The 16,482-nt window shown below is 41.5% G+C and overlaps 1 protein-coding gene across 3 annotated transcripts in view; it reads left to right on the top strand.

Annotated features, from left to right (window-relative positions):
- Positions 1–16,482, top strand: part of SETD4 (SET domain containing 4) — a 38,911-nt gene that overhangs the window by 6,957 nt on the left and 15,472 nt on the right. For all 3 annotated transcript variants that reach the window (XR_006818096.1, XM_046003745.1, XM_046003744.1), the window contains exons 3-6: positions 6,081–6,176; positions 11,097–11,134; positions 13,865–13,953; positions 15,873–16,302. Coding sequence is in view for 2 of the 3 variants with exons in the window: in XM_046003745.1 (XP_045859701.1) it covers positions 6,081–6,176; positions 11,097–11,134; positions 13,865–13,953; positions 15,873–16,302 (653 nt within the window). In the remaining variant the exon portion in view is untranslated. The remainder of the gene's footprint in view (positions 1–6,080; positions 6,177–11,096; positions 11,135–13,864; positions 13,954–15,872; positions 16,303–16,482) is intronic.

Below are 16,482 nucleotides of genomic sequence, written 5' to 3'. Positions count from 1 at the left end.
GTATTTGAAGAACATGTTGAACATTCCCTACTGTGGTTAACATGGTGCTGTGTCTATAGTAGTTGTTGATTAAATGCTCACTGATTAAATGCTGTTACTGTAAGATCTCTTCTCTAGTTTATGGTAGGGTATTTTAGAAGGCTTTTATCTTGGATTTTTTAAAATCGTGTTTTTAAAAATGTTTTATTGAGGTATAATTGACATACAATGAATGTAGTATTAAGGTGTATAATTTGATAGATTTTGACATGTATGTTCACACAGGAAACTATCACCACAATCAAGATAATGAACATATCCATCCATCTCAAGAAGTTACCTTGTTTCCCCTTGTAATCCTTTTGTCCCTCTTTAGCTGTTATCCCATGCACCTAGGCTACAACTGATCTGCTTTCTGTCACTATCAATTTATTTGCATTTTATAGTTTATATGATCATATAGTATATCAAATGATATTATAATAACACAGTACTTGGCTTCTTGTACTTAGCATATTTACTTTGAGATAATTGTGTGTATCAATGGCTCCTTGTTTTTTATTTTTTATTTTATTTATTTTTTTGCTCCTTGTTTTTTAAATTGCTGAATATATTCCATGATTTGTTTATTCTGTTGATGGACGTTTGGCTTGTTTTCATTTTTAGCTGTTATGAGCATTTGCATACAAGTCTTTGCATGGATGCATGACTTCTTTTCTCTTGGGTAAATACCTAGGACTAGAAAGACTGGATCATATATGGTGGGCGTAGGTTTATCTTTTAAAGAAACTACCCAGCTGTTTTTCAGAGTGGTTGTATAACTTCACATTTCTTTCAACAGTTTATGAGAGTTCCATCTTTTGCCTATATTTTCTATTAGCTGGTTTTCTTTTTCTTCCTTTTCCTTTTTATTTATTTTTTATTTTTTTCTTTTTAAAAATTTTGTTTTGTGGTCATGGTAAGTAAGGCATTACTTTCCATTACGTCTTCTTACTGGCTCAGGTTTGTACTTGTGGTGGCTATTGATTTCTACACATTGGTTTTTTACTGTACTATCTTAGCATAAATTCTCTTCTATATATTTTTTGCACCTTCATTCTTTTATATTTTGAGCTGAAAATGCTAATTTTTATTTATTTATGACATTTAGTTTTGAAAATTCCAGTATAATTAACGTACAGTATTATACTAGTTTCGGGTGTGCAATATAGTGATTGAACAATTCTGTGCCTTACTCAGTGCTCATCAGGATAAGCGTACTGTTCATCTCCTTCACCTCTTTTACCCATCCCCTCACACACTTCACATTTGGCAACCATGGTTTGCTCTCTGAATTTGAGGGTTTGTGTGTTTTTTTTTTTTAAGATTTTTTTATTTTATTTGACAGACAGAGATTACAAGTAGGCAGAGGGGCAGGCAGAGAGAGAAAGGAGGAAGCAGGCTCCCTGCAAAGCAGAGAGCCCAATGCAGGACTTGATGCCAGGACCCTGGGATCGTGACCTGAGCCGAAGGTGGAGGCTTTAACCCGCTGAGCCACCCAGGCGCCCCTGAGCGTTTGTGTTTTATTTTAATCTTTTTTCTTTGTTCGTTTGTTTCTTAAATTCCACATAGGAGTGAAATCATAGGGTATTTGTCTTTCTCTTACTGACTTAGTTCACTTAGTATTATGCCCTCTGGATCCATCCCTATTGTTGTAAATGGCAAGATTTCTTTCTTTTTTTGGCTGAGTAATCTTCCATTCATCTCTCGATGAAACAGGTAGCATTCATATCTTGGCTATTGTAAATAATGCTGCAGTAAACACAGGGGTGTACATATCTTTATTTTTTATTTTTTTGAAAGATTTTTATTTATTTGACAGAGACAGTGAGAGTGGGAACACAAGCAGGGGGAGTGGGAGATGGAGAAGCAGGCTCCCCGCCAAGCAGGGAGCCCAATGCAGGGCTCGATCCCAAGACCCTGGGATCAGGACTTGAGCTGAAGGCAGACATCCAACGATTCAGCCAGGTGCCCTGTGTTTTTGTATTCTTTGGGTAAATACCCAGTAGTGGAATTACTGGAAGATATGATAATTCTATTTTTAATGTTTTAAGGAAGCTCCTTAACTGTTTTCCGCAGTGGCTGTACCAGTTTGCATTCCTACCAACTGTGTGCAAGCGTTTCTTTTTCTCCACATCTTCTCCAGCACTTGTTGTTTCTTGTGTTTTTGATTTTAGCCATTCTCACAGGTGTGAAGTAATAGCTCATTGTGGTTTTGACTTGCATTTCCCTGATGATGACTGATGTTGAGCATCTTTTCATGTGTCTGTTGGCCATCTGTGTGCCTTCTTTGGAAAAATGTCTGTTCTTTTTCTTTTTAAAGATTTTGTTCATTTTTTTTTGACAGAGAGAGACGCAGTGAGAGAGAGAACACAGCTGGGGTAGTGGGAGAGTGAGAAGCAGGCTTCTGGCTGAGCAGGGAGCCCGATGCAGGGCTCGATCCCAGGACCCTGGGATCATGACCTGAGCGGAAGGCAGATGCTTAACGACTGAGCCACCTCGATGCCCCTCTTGTTTTATTTTTCTTGACTCCTTTATTTTTCTTGACTATCAAGAGTTCTTTAGATATTGTGGATACATGTATTTTATCAGATAGGTGTTTTGCAAGTATTTTTAATCATTCTTTGGCTTTTTTTAAATGCCCTTAACAGTGTCTTTCTTTTGAGGAACAGAAATTTGAAATTTTGGTAAAATCTTGTTTATCAATTTGTTGTTTTAGGATCTTCCTTTTGTGTTGTACCTAAGAAATTTGCATAACCCAAGGTAGCAAAGACTTTCTACTATGTTTTCTTCTAGCAGTTTGATAGTTTAAGGCTTTACATTTAAGTCTGTGATTAATTTTGAATTAATATTATATATTCTACAAGATAGGAATAGTTCATTATTATTATCATTTTTTTAAATTTTATTTATTTATTTGATAGAGATCGCAATTAGGCAGAGAGAGAGGGAAGCAGTCTCCCTGTTGAGCAGAGAACCCGATGTAAGGCTCGATCCCAAGACCCCGAGATCATGACCTGAGCCAAAGGCAGAGGCTTAACCCACTGAGCTACCCAGGAACCCCAGTTCATTATTATTATTATCATTATTTTTTTTTCCTTAGGTAGGTCCACTTGTTTCAGCAATTATTGAAAAAACTATCCCTTTTCCATTGAATTACTTCTGTCCTTTTGTAAAAAATCAACTATTCGTATATGTCTGTCTGTTTTGGACTTTCTGTTCCGTTTCATTGATTCCTTTGTTAGTCTTTTTTTTTTTTTTTTAAAGATTTTAAAAATTTATTTGAGAGAGAGAAAGAGAGAGAGCAAGCATGAGATGGGGGAGGGTCAAAGGGAGAAGCAGACTCCCTGCTGAGCAGGGAGCCTGATGGAGGACTTGATCCTGGGACTCCAGGATCATGACCTGAGCTGAAGGGAGTCACTTAACCGATTGACAGCCAGGTGCCCATCTTTGTTAGTCTTGATGACAGTGTCACATAATCTTAGTTACTATAGCTTTATAATAAGTTTTGAAATCAGTATTTCAAGGTGTTTTTGACTATTGTAGGCCCTTTGCATTTCCATATGGATTTTAGAATCATTTTGTCATTTTTTAACAAAAAAGCCTGCTTTAAATTTATTTGGATCATATTGAACTTATTTCTACCTTTGAGGAGAATTTTCCAACCCATAAAGAAGGTCTATTTCTCCATTTATTAAGGTTATTGACTTGAGATCTTTTATTTATTTTTTAAAAATTTTTTTAAAGATTTTATTTATTTATTTGACAGAGAGAGAAAGATCACGAGTAGGCAGAGGGGCAGGCAGAGAGAGGAGGAAGCAGGCTTCCCGCCGAGCAGAGAGCCCAACGCAGGGCTCGATCCCAGGACCCCGAGATCATGACCCGAGCTGAAGACAGAGGCTTTAACCCACTAAGCCAACCAGGTGTCCTGACTTGAGATCTTTTTTTTTTTTTTAAAGATTTTATATTTATTTATTTGACAGATAGAGATCACAAGTAAGGAGAGAGGCAGGCAGAGAGAGAGAGAGAGAGGAGGAAGCAGGCTCCCTGCCAAGCAGAGAGCCCGATGCGGGGCTCGATCCCAGGACCCTGGGATCATGACCCAAGCGAAAGGCAGAGGCTTTAACCCACTGAGCCACCCAGGCGCCCCCCGACTTGAGATCTTTTAAAAAAATTTTTATTTTAATTGTGGTAAAATACACATAATGTAAAATATGCCATTTTAATTATTTTTAAGTGTAATCCAGTAGTGTTAAGCACATTCACATTGTTGTCCAGTGAATCTCCAGAACTGTTTTCATCTTGCAGAACTGGGATTGTATATCCATTAAATAGTAACTCCTCATTCCCTTCTTTTCCCTAGCCCCAAGCAGCTACCATTCTACCTTTTGTTTCAGTGAATTTATTCTGGATAGCTTATATACGTGGAATCTTACAGTATTTGTCTTTTTGTGACTGGCTTATTTCATGTAACGTAATGCCTTCAAGATTCATCTGTGTTGTAGCATGTGTCAGAATTTCCTTCCTTTTTAAGGCTGAATAATATTCTATTGTATATATACCACGTTTTCTTTATCCATCTATCTGTTGATAGATACTTGTTTTTTTTCCTACCTCTTGGCTATTTTTGAATAATGCTGCTATGAACATGGGCAGCTATCTCTTTAAGATCCTGCTTTCTATTCTGGATATATACCCAGAATTGGTTCCTGGGTCACTTCTACTAATTTTTTGAGCAATCACCATAGCAGCTATACCATTTTACATTCTCACCAACAGTGCTCAAGAGTTTCAGGTTTTCCACATCTTTGCCAGCACTTTTTGTGTTGTTTTTTTTTTGGTGGTAGCCATCCTAATGGATATGGGGTGATACATATTGTAGTTTTGATTTGCATTTCCCGAGTGATTAATGATATTGAACTTTTTTTATGTACTTACTCACCATTTGTATACTATCATTGGAGAAATGTCTCTTCAAGTCCTTTGCTTGTTTTTTTTTATTTTTAATTTTAATTTTTTTTCTTTGCCTTTTTTTTTAAATTGGGTCTTCTTTTCTCTAATAAGCCTTTATAACTGTATATTTCCCTGTTTCACAGTTCTGAAGGCTAGAAGTCCAAAATTAAGGTGTCAGCAGGTATGGTTTCTTTTCAGGGCTGTGAGGGAAGCATCTGTTCTAGGCCTCTCTCCTTGGCTTGTAGACATTGTCTTCCCGTATTTCTTCTATCATCTTCCCTCTTTGCATGCCTGTGTCCAAATTTTTCCTTTTTATAATGACACTAGTCATATTGGAATAGGGGCCACCCTAATGACTACATTTTAACTTGATTACTTTTATAAAGACCCTGTATCTCTAAAGTCATATTCTGAAGTACTGGTGATTAGGACTTCAGCACAGAATTTTGAGGGTATAAACTTCAATCCATAATTGATGCCTTTTATTTATTTTTCTTTCATTTATACTGGCTAGAACCACTAGTACAGTGGTGACTGGAAGCATCTTGTTCCTTGGCTTGTTTCTGATCTTAAGGGGAAAGCACTCAATTTTTCATCATTATGTCAGCTGTAGATTTTTTGTTAGCTAGTCGTTATCAGGTTGAGGAAATTCTTTTCTTTCCTTGCTTGTTGGCATTATTTATCAGGAATGAATATTAGATTTTATCAGATGCTTTTCCTGCTTCTTTGAGATGATTGCATGGTTTTTCACTTTCATTTTACATTATTTAGATGTTATTTATTCTCTTTTATGATATGACCATCTGTCCGAGACAGTTACTTTATATTTACTCGTTATTTATTTAATTTTTTTGAGATAGCATAAGCGGGGTATAGGGAGGAGCAGAGGGAGTGGGGGGAGAGAATCTTAAGCAGGCTTCATGCCGAGCATGGAGCATGATGTGGGGCTTGATCTCACGACTCTGAGATCCTGACCTGAGCTGAAATCAAGAGTCAGATGCTTAACTGACTGAGCCACCCATGTGCCCCTGAGACAGTTACTTTTTATATATGGTGCTCTGATTATGTAGTGATTTTAATCACCATTTTTTCTTTCTTCTCTTGATTAGTGAATGAGAGCTACAAGCCTGAATTTATAGAGCTTAAGAAGTGGCTGAAAGACAGGAAGTTTGAAGATACAAACTTAATACCTGCTTGTTTTCCAGGTAAGGTCTGGCATCAACACGTCACTCGGCATCAGGGAAATACAAATCAAAACCACAATGAGATATCACCTCACACCAGTCAGAATGGCTAAAATTAACAAGTCAGGAAATGACAGATGCTGGAGAGGATGTGGAGAAAGGGGAACCCTCCTCCACTGTTGGTGGGAATGCAAGCTGGTCCAACCACTCTGGAAAACAGCATGGAGGTTCCTCAAAATGTTGAAAATAGAACTACCCTATGACCCAGCAATTGCACTACTGGGTATTTACCCTAAAGATACAAACATAGTGATCCGAAGGGGCACGTGTACCCGAATGTTTATAGCAGCAATGTCTACAATAGCCAGACTATGGAAAGAACCTAGATGTCCATCAACAGATGAATGGATCAAGAAGATGTGGTATATATACACAATGGAATACTATGCAGCCATCAAAAGAAATGAAATCTTGCCATTTGCGACGACGTGGATGGAACTAGAGCGTATCATGCTTAGTGAAATAAGTCAATCGGAGAAAGACAACTATCATATGATCTCCCTGATATGAGGACATGGAGAAGCAACATGGGGGGGTAGGAGATAGGAGAAGAATAAATGAAACAAGATGGGATTGGGAGGGAGACAAACCATAAATGACTCTTAATCTCACAAAACAAACTGGGGGTTGCTGGGGGGAGGTGGGATTGGGAGAGGGGGAGCGGGCTATGGACATTGGGGAGGGGAGGCGAACCATAAGAGACTATGGACTCTGAAAAACAACCTGAGGGTTTTGAAGGGTCAGGGGTGGGAGGTTGGGGAAACAGGTGGTGGGTGATGGGGAGGGCACGTTTTGCATGGAGCACTGGGTGTTGTGCAAAAAGAATGAATACTGTTACGCTGAAAAAATTAATAAAAGGGGGAAAAAAAAAAAAAAAAAAAAAAAAAACTCTCAGGACTTTGTCATACGAGAGACATGTGGGCTCCGGTGATCGGAAAGCAGGGGTAGTTCTTGAAGGTGGGCAGTATTCTCTTTGGGAGCACATCTTCTGTTGTGTGTCAGACTGCCTCCTTGGTAGCTCTAGTATTGATTTACACCTTACTTTGTTCTAAAAATAAATTGAATGGCTTTTGGGGAGAAATTCCAAAATGGTAAAATAATACTAAAAATTAAAAAAAGGGAAATGAGAATAGAAAAATAAGAGGAAGGCAGGAATAAGGATAATATATAAAAGCCATGATTCTAAGATCTTGCATGCTTGTCAAAGATCAACCACAAATTATAACTTACCTTTCCAATAGCAAGTCCATTTATATGATCGGTTCCCCGAGTCTTTGTATTCTATAAACAAAACTAAGTTGTTTACTCCACAGAAGTGCAGGTATTCCTGGGACTTAGACCTGAGGGAAATGTCTTCATTGGGTGTTCTTAGGGAAGACCCTTCTGTAATGTGACACCCTTATCGTCCTACTCATAGTGATTTCGTGGTCTTTTCAAGTCCTGCAGGCTGATGGGATTATCCCATAGCTCAGGTGAGTCAAAATTGTTTTCCAAGGGAAGGAGGTGCTTTTCTCTGCTGGTGTGGCTGGAGGACAGATGTCGTTAGGGAGGCCTGAGCAGATACTGCTCCCTCCGCCGGTTTGCGGGTGTGCCCCCCAGGTGTTAGAAGAGGAGCCCTCTGTGTGGCCCTAGCTTAAGCAGTCACCTAAACAGAGGTAGATTAACATAATTTTCTGGAATTGAGGAGCTTGTCATTGGAGTTCGGGTTAGCATTTTCTTCTGGAACATTCTCTGGGTGTGGGCCTGCATTCAGCACCACCCAGTTCTGTCCAGATGTGGGCTTGAGGTCACCATGGGGAGGACCTTCAAAGGGATTCCGGGTCTGCTGTAGCCTAGACAGTTGTGCAGTCAGAGCCTCGAAGTTCTACAGCACAGGGCAGGTGCGGATCTTCTATAGAAAATTAAATCCTCCCATCCAAGTACTAACCAGGGACGCCTGGGTGGCTCAGTTGGTTAAGCGGCTGCCTTCGGCTCGGGTCATGATACCAGCGTCCTGGGATCGAGTCCCACGTCGGGCTCCTTGCTCGGCGGGGAGCCTGCTTCTCCCTCTGACTCTGCCTGCCACTCTGTCTGCCTGTGATCCCTCTCTCCCTCTCTCTCTGACAAGTAAAAAAAAAAAATAAAAAGAAAATTAAATCCTACGCCTCTCTGCTCCTTTTCGAGACTGAAAGGATTAAATACCCATTAGGTAATTTAGTTTTGAGCAGGTTAACTTCATTATACATTGTCAGGATAAATGATTTACCATGTGTGGCCGTGGTTGAGTGAGGTGATGTGTCTAAAGTTGTTCCGTACGCATTATGAGGACTTTGGCCCAAAACGCTTGCTTCAGGGCATTACTTGTTAGGGCTGCTCCTTTTTAAAATGGTGAACTATTTTTGTCAGCCTCTAACAGAATATTTAACTTTCTGTTTTTATGTGCCAAGAAGCACAAAAACGGGAAAAGCCACGTGTCAGGAGTGGACTTATGCCTTTGGCTGATTTATGCCTCAGGTGTCACTTTGACTTAAGAAGGATAGGATTAAAATTATCAGGCAGGGACTGGCATATGTTTAAGTGGAATGCCTGAAAAGAGATTATCTATCTATAATTTGGAGCAATGAAGACTTAACCATTTTTAATGGAACAACTCTTTCCAGGCCCACCTCCAGATTCATGGTCACAGAACAGCTAAAGTACAATGGTTTGGTAATGATCACAGTCCACTAGTTACAGTTCTGGGCTCAGGGAACCTTCTGTCTTACTCAGTTTTGGCTGCTATAACGAATTACCATAGACTGGGTGACTTGACCAATTCCTTCCTCACAGTTGGGGGCCGGGCAAGTTCAGGGTCTGGTGAGGACTGATTACAGATTTGCAAATTACCATCTTCAAGTTGGGTCCTCACATGACACAGAGCTGGGAGCTGGACAAGCTTTCTGGTCTCTTACTGCTGTAGTAAGCACTCAATCCCATTCATGAGGCTCTATCCTTATGACCTAAACATTTACCAAACGTTCCTACCTCCTAATGTCATCACATTGTGGGTTGGAATTTCAACATATTTTTCCTAAATGCTTTATGTACCTTTAGCTTTAATCTGTTAGGAGGGAGGATTTATGGGAATCTCAAAATGTACAAAATTCTGGGGAATTAATCTTCGTTTGTGGAGGGACAAGGCAAGATTTCTAAGTTGCAAGCAGGATTTATGCTTTGGGAATTGACCCCAGTATTTGTTTTTGCCACCAGAAGAACTGGCCAAATCTGGGTCTCCGAGGTGGACTTACGATAGTAGAAATTTTCAGGTGCAGGAAAGTCTATAATAAGTTTTCCTTTTATAAGATCCTAATGGCCACTTACTACCTTGCCTTGGTAAGTGCAGGTTACTGTGATTTGTTTTCTGATACTGGATGCTGTAATGTAGAAATACAGGTGAAGTATCTACCAGATTTATTCCACATGCCACATTCTGTTCATATATGTGTTTGAAGAGAAATTTCTACTTAATTTAGCACATGAGTCTTTTAAAGAATGACCCCATAGAAATAAAATCCTCCTATTAGTAACTCGTTCCAGGAAGGGTCTGGCCCACAGGAATGATTAACTCTACTATGGTACACATGGAAGAAATTAAATAGGTTTTTGAAACCAAAACCATGTGTCTGAGCAGATAGTATGCTTCTGGGTGGATAGATGAGTTAGGACTCATCAAATCAGACTTGCCAGACACCTGATCCAGGATCAAGGCAGGAGATCCCTCCATGAACTAGGAGCTCCCTCCATGAACTAGGAGCTCCCAGTAGTCCTGCAGGGCTTGACGTTTGCTGAATTATATTCCCTCCTAGTTGAGAGAGAAAGAAAAAGATCAATGACTATGAATTTGAAAAGGTGAATATTCTGTACCCCGTATAATTATAGGTCATAGTGTACCTAGGCCTGCCAGATGAGCGCTGACTGTTACAGGAAAGGAGCCTTGGGCTTAGAAGGGTAAATTTCTGGGCAGTAGTGGTGTTGACAGTGTAGCTGGTGAAGTTATGTGCTGTGACTGCTCTGGCCGAGGCGTGGGCTCACAGGGAAGGGCTGGTCTTGGATCGCCCCTGTTGAGCTCACCCAGTCAAGGAGTGTCCAGTGGCTTTCATGGTCAGGGAAGGGAGGGTGTAGTCCTCTCAGCTTTGTGGGAAATGGGTGGGTTTACTGGTCAGCCAGTCAAAGAGGCCTCAAGATCATCACTGGGAAAGCTGTCTCTGGTAGTGGGTAAAAGTGGTTTGAGGGTTTAGCCTCTCAGGTTGGGTGGGCATGGGGAGTAGGCCCCCAGCACAGTGGGCTGGCCCCGGGGGAGAGGGTCCAGCTTGAAGGACACCCAGTCCTACTGGGGAACACTCCCAGTAGCAGATGTGTATAAAGTTGATGACTTCTTGGTCTTGACTCTTTGCCCTTCAAGGGTTCTAAACCCGAAAAGAGGTCAGGACATTTTCTAGAACAGCTTCTTGATCTTCTCTTTCCCCTGGGAGTCGAAGGATGAGAGATCCAGCTTCAGCTTGGTGTAATTTTGAGGTTCAGTTGCATTTTTTAAAATGATTTATTTACTTATTTGAAAGAGAGAGAGAGAGAGCCAGAGCAGGATGGGGGAGTACAGAGGGAGAGAATCTTCAAGCAGACTCCCCACTGAGCTCAGAGCCTGATGCGGGGCTCAATCCCATGATCATGAAATCATGACCTGAGCTGAAACCAGGAGTCAGAGGCTTAACTGACTGAGTCACGGAGCACCCCGGTTCAGTTGCATTTTTTATTTCAAATGATATCCTTAAGATCTTGAAGATATTATAAGTTTTTTTGTTTTTCATTTTTTGGACATTGTAGGATTTTTACCTTTTTTTTTTTTTTTTTGTCTTTGTGTCTTAGGTACAGGAAGAGGGCTGATGAGCAAAACATCCCTGCAGGTGAGAATTTCTCTAATCCTTGAAACCTGATGTAGATTTTGCTGCTTTGTGTTTTCTTGATTCAAATCAAGTAAATTGGGATGCCTCGGTGGCTCAGTTGGTTAAGCCACTGCCTTCAGCTCAGGTCATGATCCCAGGGTCTTGGAAGCAAGTCCAGCATCAGGCTCCTTGCTCGGCAGGGAGCCCGCTTCTCTTGCTGCCTCTGCCTGCATCTCTGCCTGCTTGTGTGTTCTCTCTCTCTCTCTCTCTCTCTCTCTGGCAAATAAATACAGTCTTTAAAAATAAAAATCAAGTAAATTACAAATATTTCAGATACACAGCCATTTTTTACCTAATGATAGGTTTGAATATAATTTTGTCAGTTAGCTTTAAGTTTGCTGCATAAAGGAGACAAACCCAAAGTAACAGAGTGGAGGTTAATTTTGTTCTCAAGTGAACAAGCCTGGATGGGCAGACTTGGGCTGCTGTGGTGATCCATGGTCGTGGGAGGCCCAGACTCCTTCCAGCTCTCTGTCCACATTCTAAAGAAAGTCCCTTATACTCAGGTCCAGGGAAATAGCTCCTGGAGCTTGAACAGCAAGATGGAGCAAGGGGGTGAGGAAGGGCAGGTTTCCTTTTAAGAAAGTTCCAGTCCTATCACATCTGCCAGTGACTGGGTACACAGTCCCCCTGGCTGTGAGAGAGGTTCCTTGCACAGGGACCTCCCGATAGAATTGTACTAACGGCAGGAGAGAAGGCATGTTGGGTTGGCAACTAGCCGCCTCTGTCATGGCAAATTGTATAAAACAGACCATATTTTAAACGAGCCAGGGGAGGGAGCGGCTGTCATCTGAGAGGGTGTGCTTGGTATGTCAAGTACAGGCCCTGAATAAGCTTAAGCCTGAGTAAGCAGTGGGCAGAGCCTCAGAGCCTGTCCCAGGATTATCTTCAGCTGGTGGTGGGGACCCCCAGCCCCAACCCTCGGCTTGTTTCCTCACCTGGAAAACGAGGAGGTAAATGACATAGATGATCTCCGAGGGCCATTTTAGTTCTTTCTATGATATTTAAAGGATATCTAATGCAAATTTTCTGTGAAGCTAGAATTCCTTAATTTATTTTTAGTTCCTTAACTTTTTTTTTTTAAAGATTTTATTTATTTATTTGACAGAGATCACAAGTAGGCAGAGAAGCGGGGTGGGGGTGGGGCGCAGGGAAGCAGGCTCCCCGCTGAGCATAGAGCCCCATGCGGGGCTCCATCTCAGGACCCTGGGACCGTGACCTGAGCTGAAGGAAGAGGCTTTAACCCACTGAGCCACCCAGTTGCCCCTTTAGTTTCTTAACTTCGGAATCCATCTATGCACATACACATTTAGCCTAAAGAATGGTCCTTTTTAATGTTGCAGTTCTCTTAGGCTACTTTTTAAATTTAAATCTTTATTATTTATTTTTAAGATTTTATTTATTAATTTGACAGAGGGATAGAGAGCACAAGTAAGCAGAGCGGCAAGCAGAGGAAGAGAGGGAAGCAGGCTCTCTGCTGAGCAGGGAGCCGCAGGGCTCCATCCCAGGACCCGGGAATCATGAAGGCAGCCGCTTTATCGACTGAGCCAGCCAGGCACCCCTAAAACTTTATAATTTTAAAACATACATGATGAAATTTACTATCTTAGCTATTTTAGAGTGTACAGTTCTATACTCTAACTAATAATATTAAGTTCTGTCATGTAAGCATTTTATTTTTTGAGGGAACGTATAATCGTGTTCTGTTCGGGAGGGGAGATATATTTCTCATGTATATGGCAGTAAGCGTAGGTAGTCTTTGTTTAGATTATGAAATGATAACTGGCAGTTAGCTTCATATCTTTCAAATAGGATCTTTGGTTAAACTTTTTGAAAACTGGGACATATTTTATGCCTGGTGAAATGCTCAGATTTTAAGCATCTGGTTTAGTAAGTGTTGATCAAGAGATTTACTGTAGTCAGGATATAGAACATTTTATTAAGTGGCTTTATTAAAATCAGAAAATTGTGCAATGTTGGAGCAGGAAGGGACTGTAGTGATTGTCCAGCTTGATCTTGATTCACACATGAGGAAACCAGAAATTGAACCCAGAAGATTTTTGGCTGAGATTTTTTAACCAACTTAGATGCCAGTTATAATGGAAACTGGGATCTTAATTGAGGCCAGGCTTCTTAATGCTCTGTTTGTTTCTGGTGTCTGTGATTTGACGTCTTAATTTTTCTTTGTGTTTCTCTCTCAGTGGGAGGAACTGAAAACTCTACTTCTGCAGGTGGTAAAATGAGACCCTTGTGCTGGCTGGGCTGCCCTTTTCTTATCCAGTTGGCACAGGTCGTATGGAGAGTAGGCCTTTGCTGGGAATAGTCACTGGACACATGGATTTCACCAAATAGTTACTTTGAGTGGTTTCTGCCTATTTCCTATAACACTATTTCCTAGTATAAGAAAGTGAAGGAGTGATAGGATCTGTCAAGAGTGTTTCCATGTTCCTTTCTGGTGAAGGTGGATGTCAGTCATCTAAAGAGCCTTTCATTCTTGTTGGGGTTGTAGTACCTGCTGTTGGAGCAGACTTGCCTGCATCCGTTGACTCGGGCTTGGGAGCCAGACGGTTGGTGGGCTCTTTGGTGTCTATGGTTGGGTTATCCTGGGTTCTTAGTAGATAATCGTGGACTGCAGGACACAGGTCCTTCTCAAAGCGCAGGTGTTCTAAACTTTACTTTCTTTTTGGTAAGGAGGGACAGATGATTATTTCGTTGCCTGAGAGTTGCCTGCTCACCACGGACACAGTGATTAGAAGCTACTTAGGGACGTACATTGCTAAGTAAGTGAACATACACATGCTCATGTTGTACAAGTGCTTGTCTTGTAAAGTCTGCAGCATTGACAGGTAAAGTCCTCTAAGTAAGGCATAGTTTGTTAGGATGAGCCCCTTTGTATACCTCATACATGTTTGAAATGATTCAGGTTTACTCTGTTCTTGAAGTTGTGTTCTTAATTCATTTTAAGCTGCATTTTTAAGGGTTTTAATAGGTTGCCTGGGGTGTGGGTTTGAATCCTCATCTCTCCCTTACTAGGAAATGAAGATAAAGTGAGAGAATAGATGGCCATCCTTCTGAGTGCCCTGACTCCTCCTAGCCTGTTCTCCACACGTTACTCTTACACCCCTAGTGTATTTGCTTGAACTCTCCCTCCACTATGAAGAGCTGTTGATGTTATGAGAGTGTAGTTTTGTTTAGTGTAGAAGAAAGGAGGCCAAAATAGGAGAACTATTTTCTGGCTTTTGTTATAGTGGGCCTTTGTTCTGCAGAACTTTCTGAAGATAGCGTGAATGGGGTCCGTAGCAGAAGAGGTTTCTAAATTATGAGGGTTGTAAGATTGTATTGTTTCTTCTCAGAGTCTAAGTTCTGGACTTTTAATCTCCTTGGCGTGTTTTTATGAAGGCAGCTGTATCTTTTTTTTTTTTTTTTTTTTTTTGCCAGAAAGAGAGATCACAAGTAGACAGAGAGGCAGGCAGAGAGAGAGAGAGGGAAACAGGCTCACCGCTGAGCAGAGAGCCCGATGTGGGGCTCGATCCCAGGACCCTGAGATCATGACCTGGGCCGAAGGCAGCGGCTTAACCCACTGAGCCACCCAGGCGCCCCAAGGCAGCTGTATCTTTATTGGCTCGAGTAAAAGCAGCGTTGCTCTTAGTATTAACATTTTCTATGTCATTCTGAAATTTTGAGCAGGCTATTTTCGCAGTATAGGAATCTGGACTTCGAAGGTTTAAAGAAAACTTTTCTAAAAGATTCCTGCAACATGAGATCTTTTTACTGGTAACAAATAAAAATACTGCAGTGTGTAATTTTTAATAGAGTGGGTAAATTTTTTTTTTAAAGATTTATTTATTTGACAGAGATTACAAGTAGGCAGAGAGAGAGAGAGAGAGGAGGAAGCAGGCTCCCAGCCAAGCAGAGAGCCCGATGTAGGGCTCAATCCCAGGACCCTGGGATCATGACCTGAGCTGAAGGCAGAGGCTTTAACCCGCTGAGCCACCCAGGTGCCCCAAGAGTGGGTGAATTTAAGAGTTAAAACTTTAGAACTGTAGCAAATATATAGTGAGGTGATTCGGTTTTCTGTGTAGGTTAGTGTCACACAGTAGAACTTTCCCAGTAGAAATGTTTCACTCTGCATTGTCCACTGTGGTGGCCGTTAGCCACATACGCCTGTTGAGCCTTGAAAAGTGACCTACATGACTGAGGAATTGAATTTTAAATATTACTTAATTTTGAGTAACTAAAACTGAAATAACTACATGTACCCAGTGGTTACTGTATTGGATGGGGCCGGTCTAGGTTCTTTTTCCACCGGTTTTTTCCCCCACCAAGTTTGATACCTTTATCCAAGCGAAATAAGTGAACTTGGAGCAGAAGCTTTAAAATTGGAGAACCAAGTTGGAAACAAAGGGGTTGCTTGCAGAAACGATTCTCTTGCAAACAAAGCTGGAACTTGGGGGGTAGTGAGACAGTTCTTGTCACTATCAGTGTGACTTGTTTAGGGCATTTACAGTGGGATGCGCTCTGGAAAGTCTTGAGGAAGCAAAACCCTCTCTTGGTGCACGGAGTAAGCTTGGCGTGCGCTGACAGTTTGGCCACAGTCCCTCTGGGAGCAGAACGAACTACTAGGATATCTGTGTCTCTAGCTGATTCCATATTTTGAATAAAAGTAATTTTTTTAATCTGGCTTGTGTTTTTTTAAAAGGTGCCAGCCTCCTCCATCTCCTCTTCTGGCTCTGTGCACCTTTTTAGTTTCAGAAAAGCACGCTGGGGACCAGTCTCTCTGGAAGCCTTACCTGGAGATTTTACCGAAGGCCTACACCTGCCCAGTGTGTTTGGAGCCAAAAGTGGTGAATCTTTTTCCTGAACCTTTGAAGGCGAAGGCTGAAGAGCAGAGAGCCCGTGTACGGGGGTTCTTTTCTTCCTCCAGAGACTTTTTCTCTTCCCTGCAGCCTCTGTTTTCTGAGGCTGTTGAGAACATTTTTAGCTACAGTGCCCTCCTGTGGGCTTGGTGCACGGTCAACACCAGAGCTGTGTACATGAAGCATGGGCAGAGGAAATGCTTTTCTATGGAGCCGGACACCTACGCGCTCGCCCCGTACTTGGATCTGCTGAATCACAGCCCAGACGTCCAGGTGAGACACAAGACAAACACGTTCTGTTTGATAGGAAGGACTCTGACATGTCAAACCTGACCTTGAAACCATAAAGGGAGGTGTTGCCGGCTTTAGGTCAATCTACCTCCGCCAGGTATTTTTCTGTCTTTTGTCCCAGCCCCCTTTTCCTTTCTGGCATCCCGTCCTTTTGTTTTCCCG

This window comes from Meles meles, chromosome 4, assembly GCF_922984935.1.
Source record: "Meles meles chromosome 4, mMelMel3.1 paternal haplotype, whole genome shotgun sequence".
In the NCBI taxonomy this organism is placed as follows: domain Eukaryota; kingdom Metazoa; phylum Chordata; class Mammalia; order Carnivora; family Mustelidae; genus Meles; species Meles meles.
Note: the sequence above shows the minus strand (reverse complement) of the source record. Positions and strands in the feature narration are given on the sequence as shown.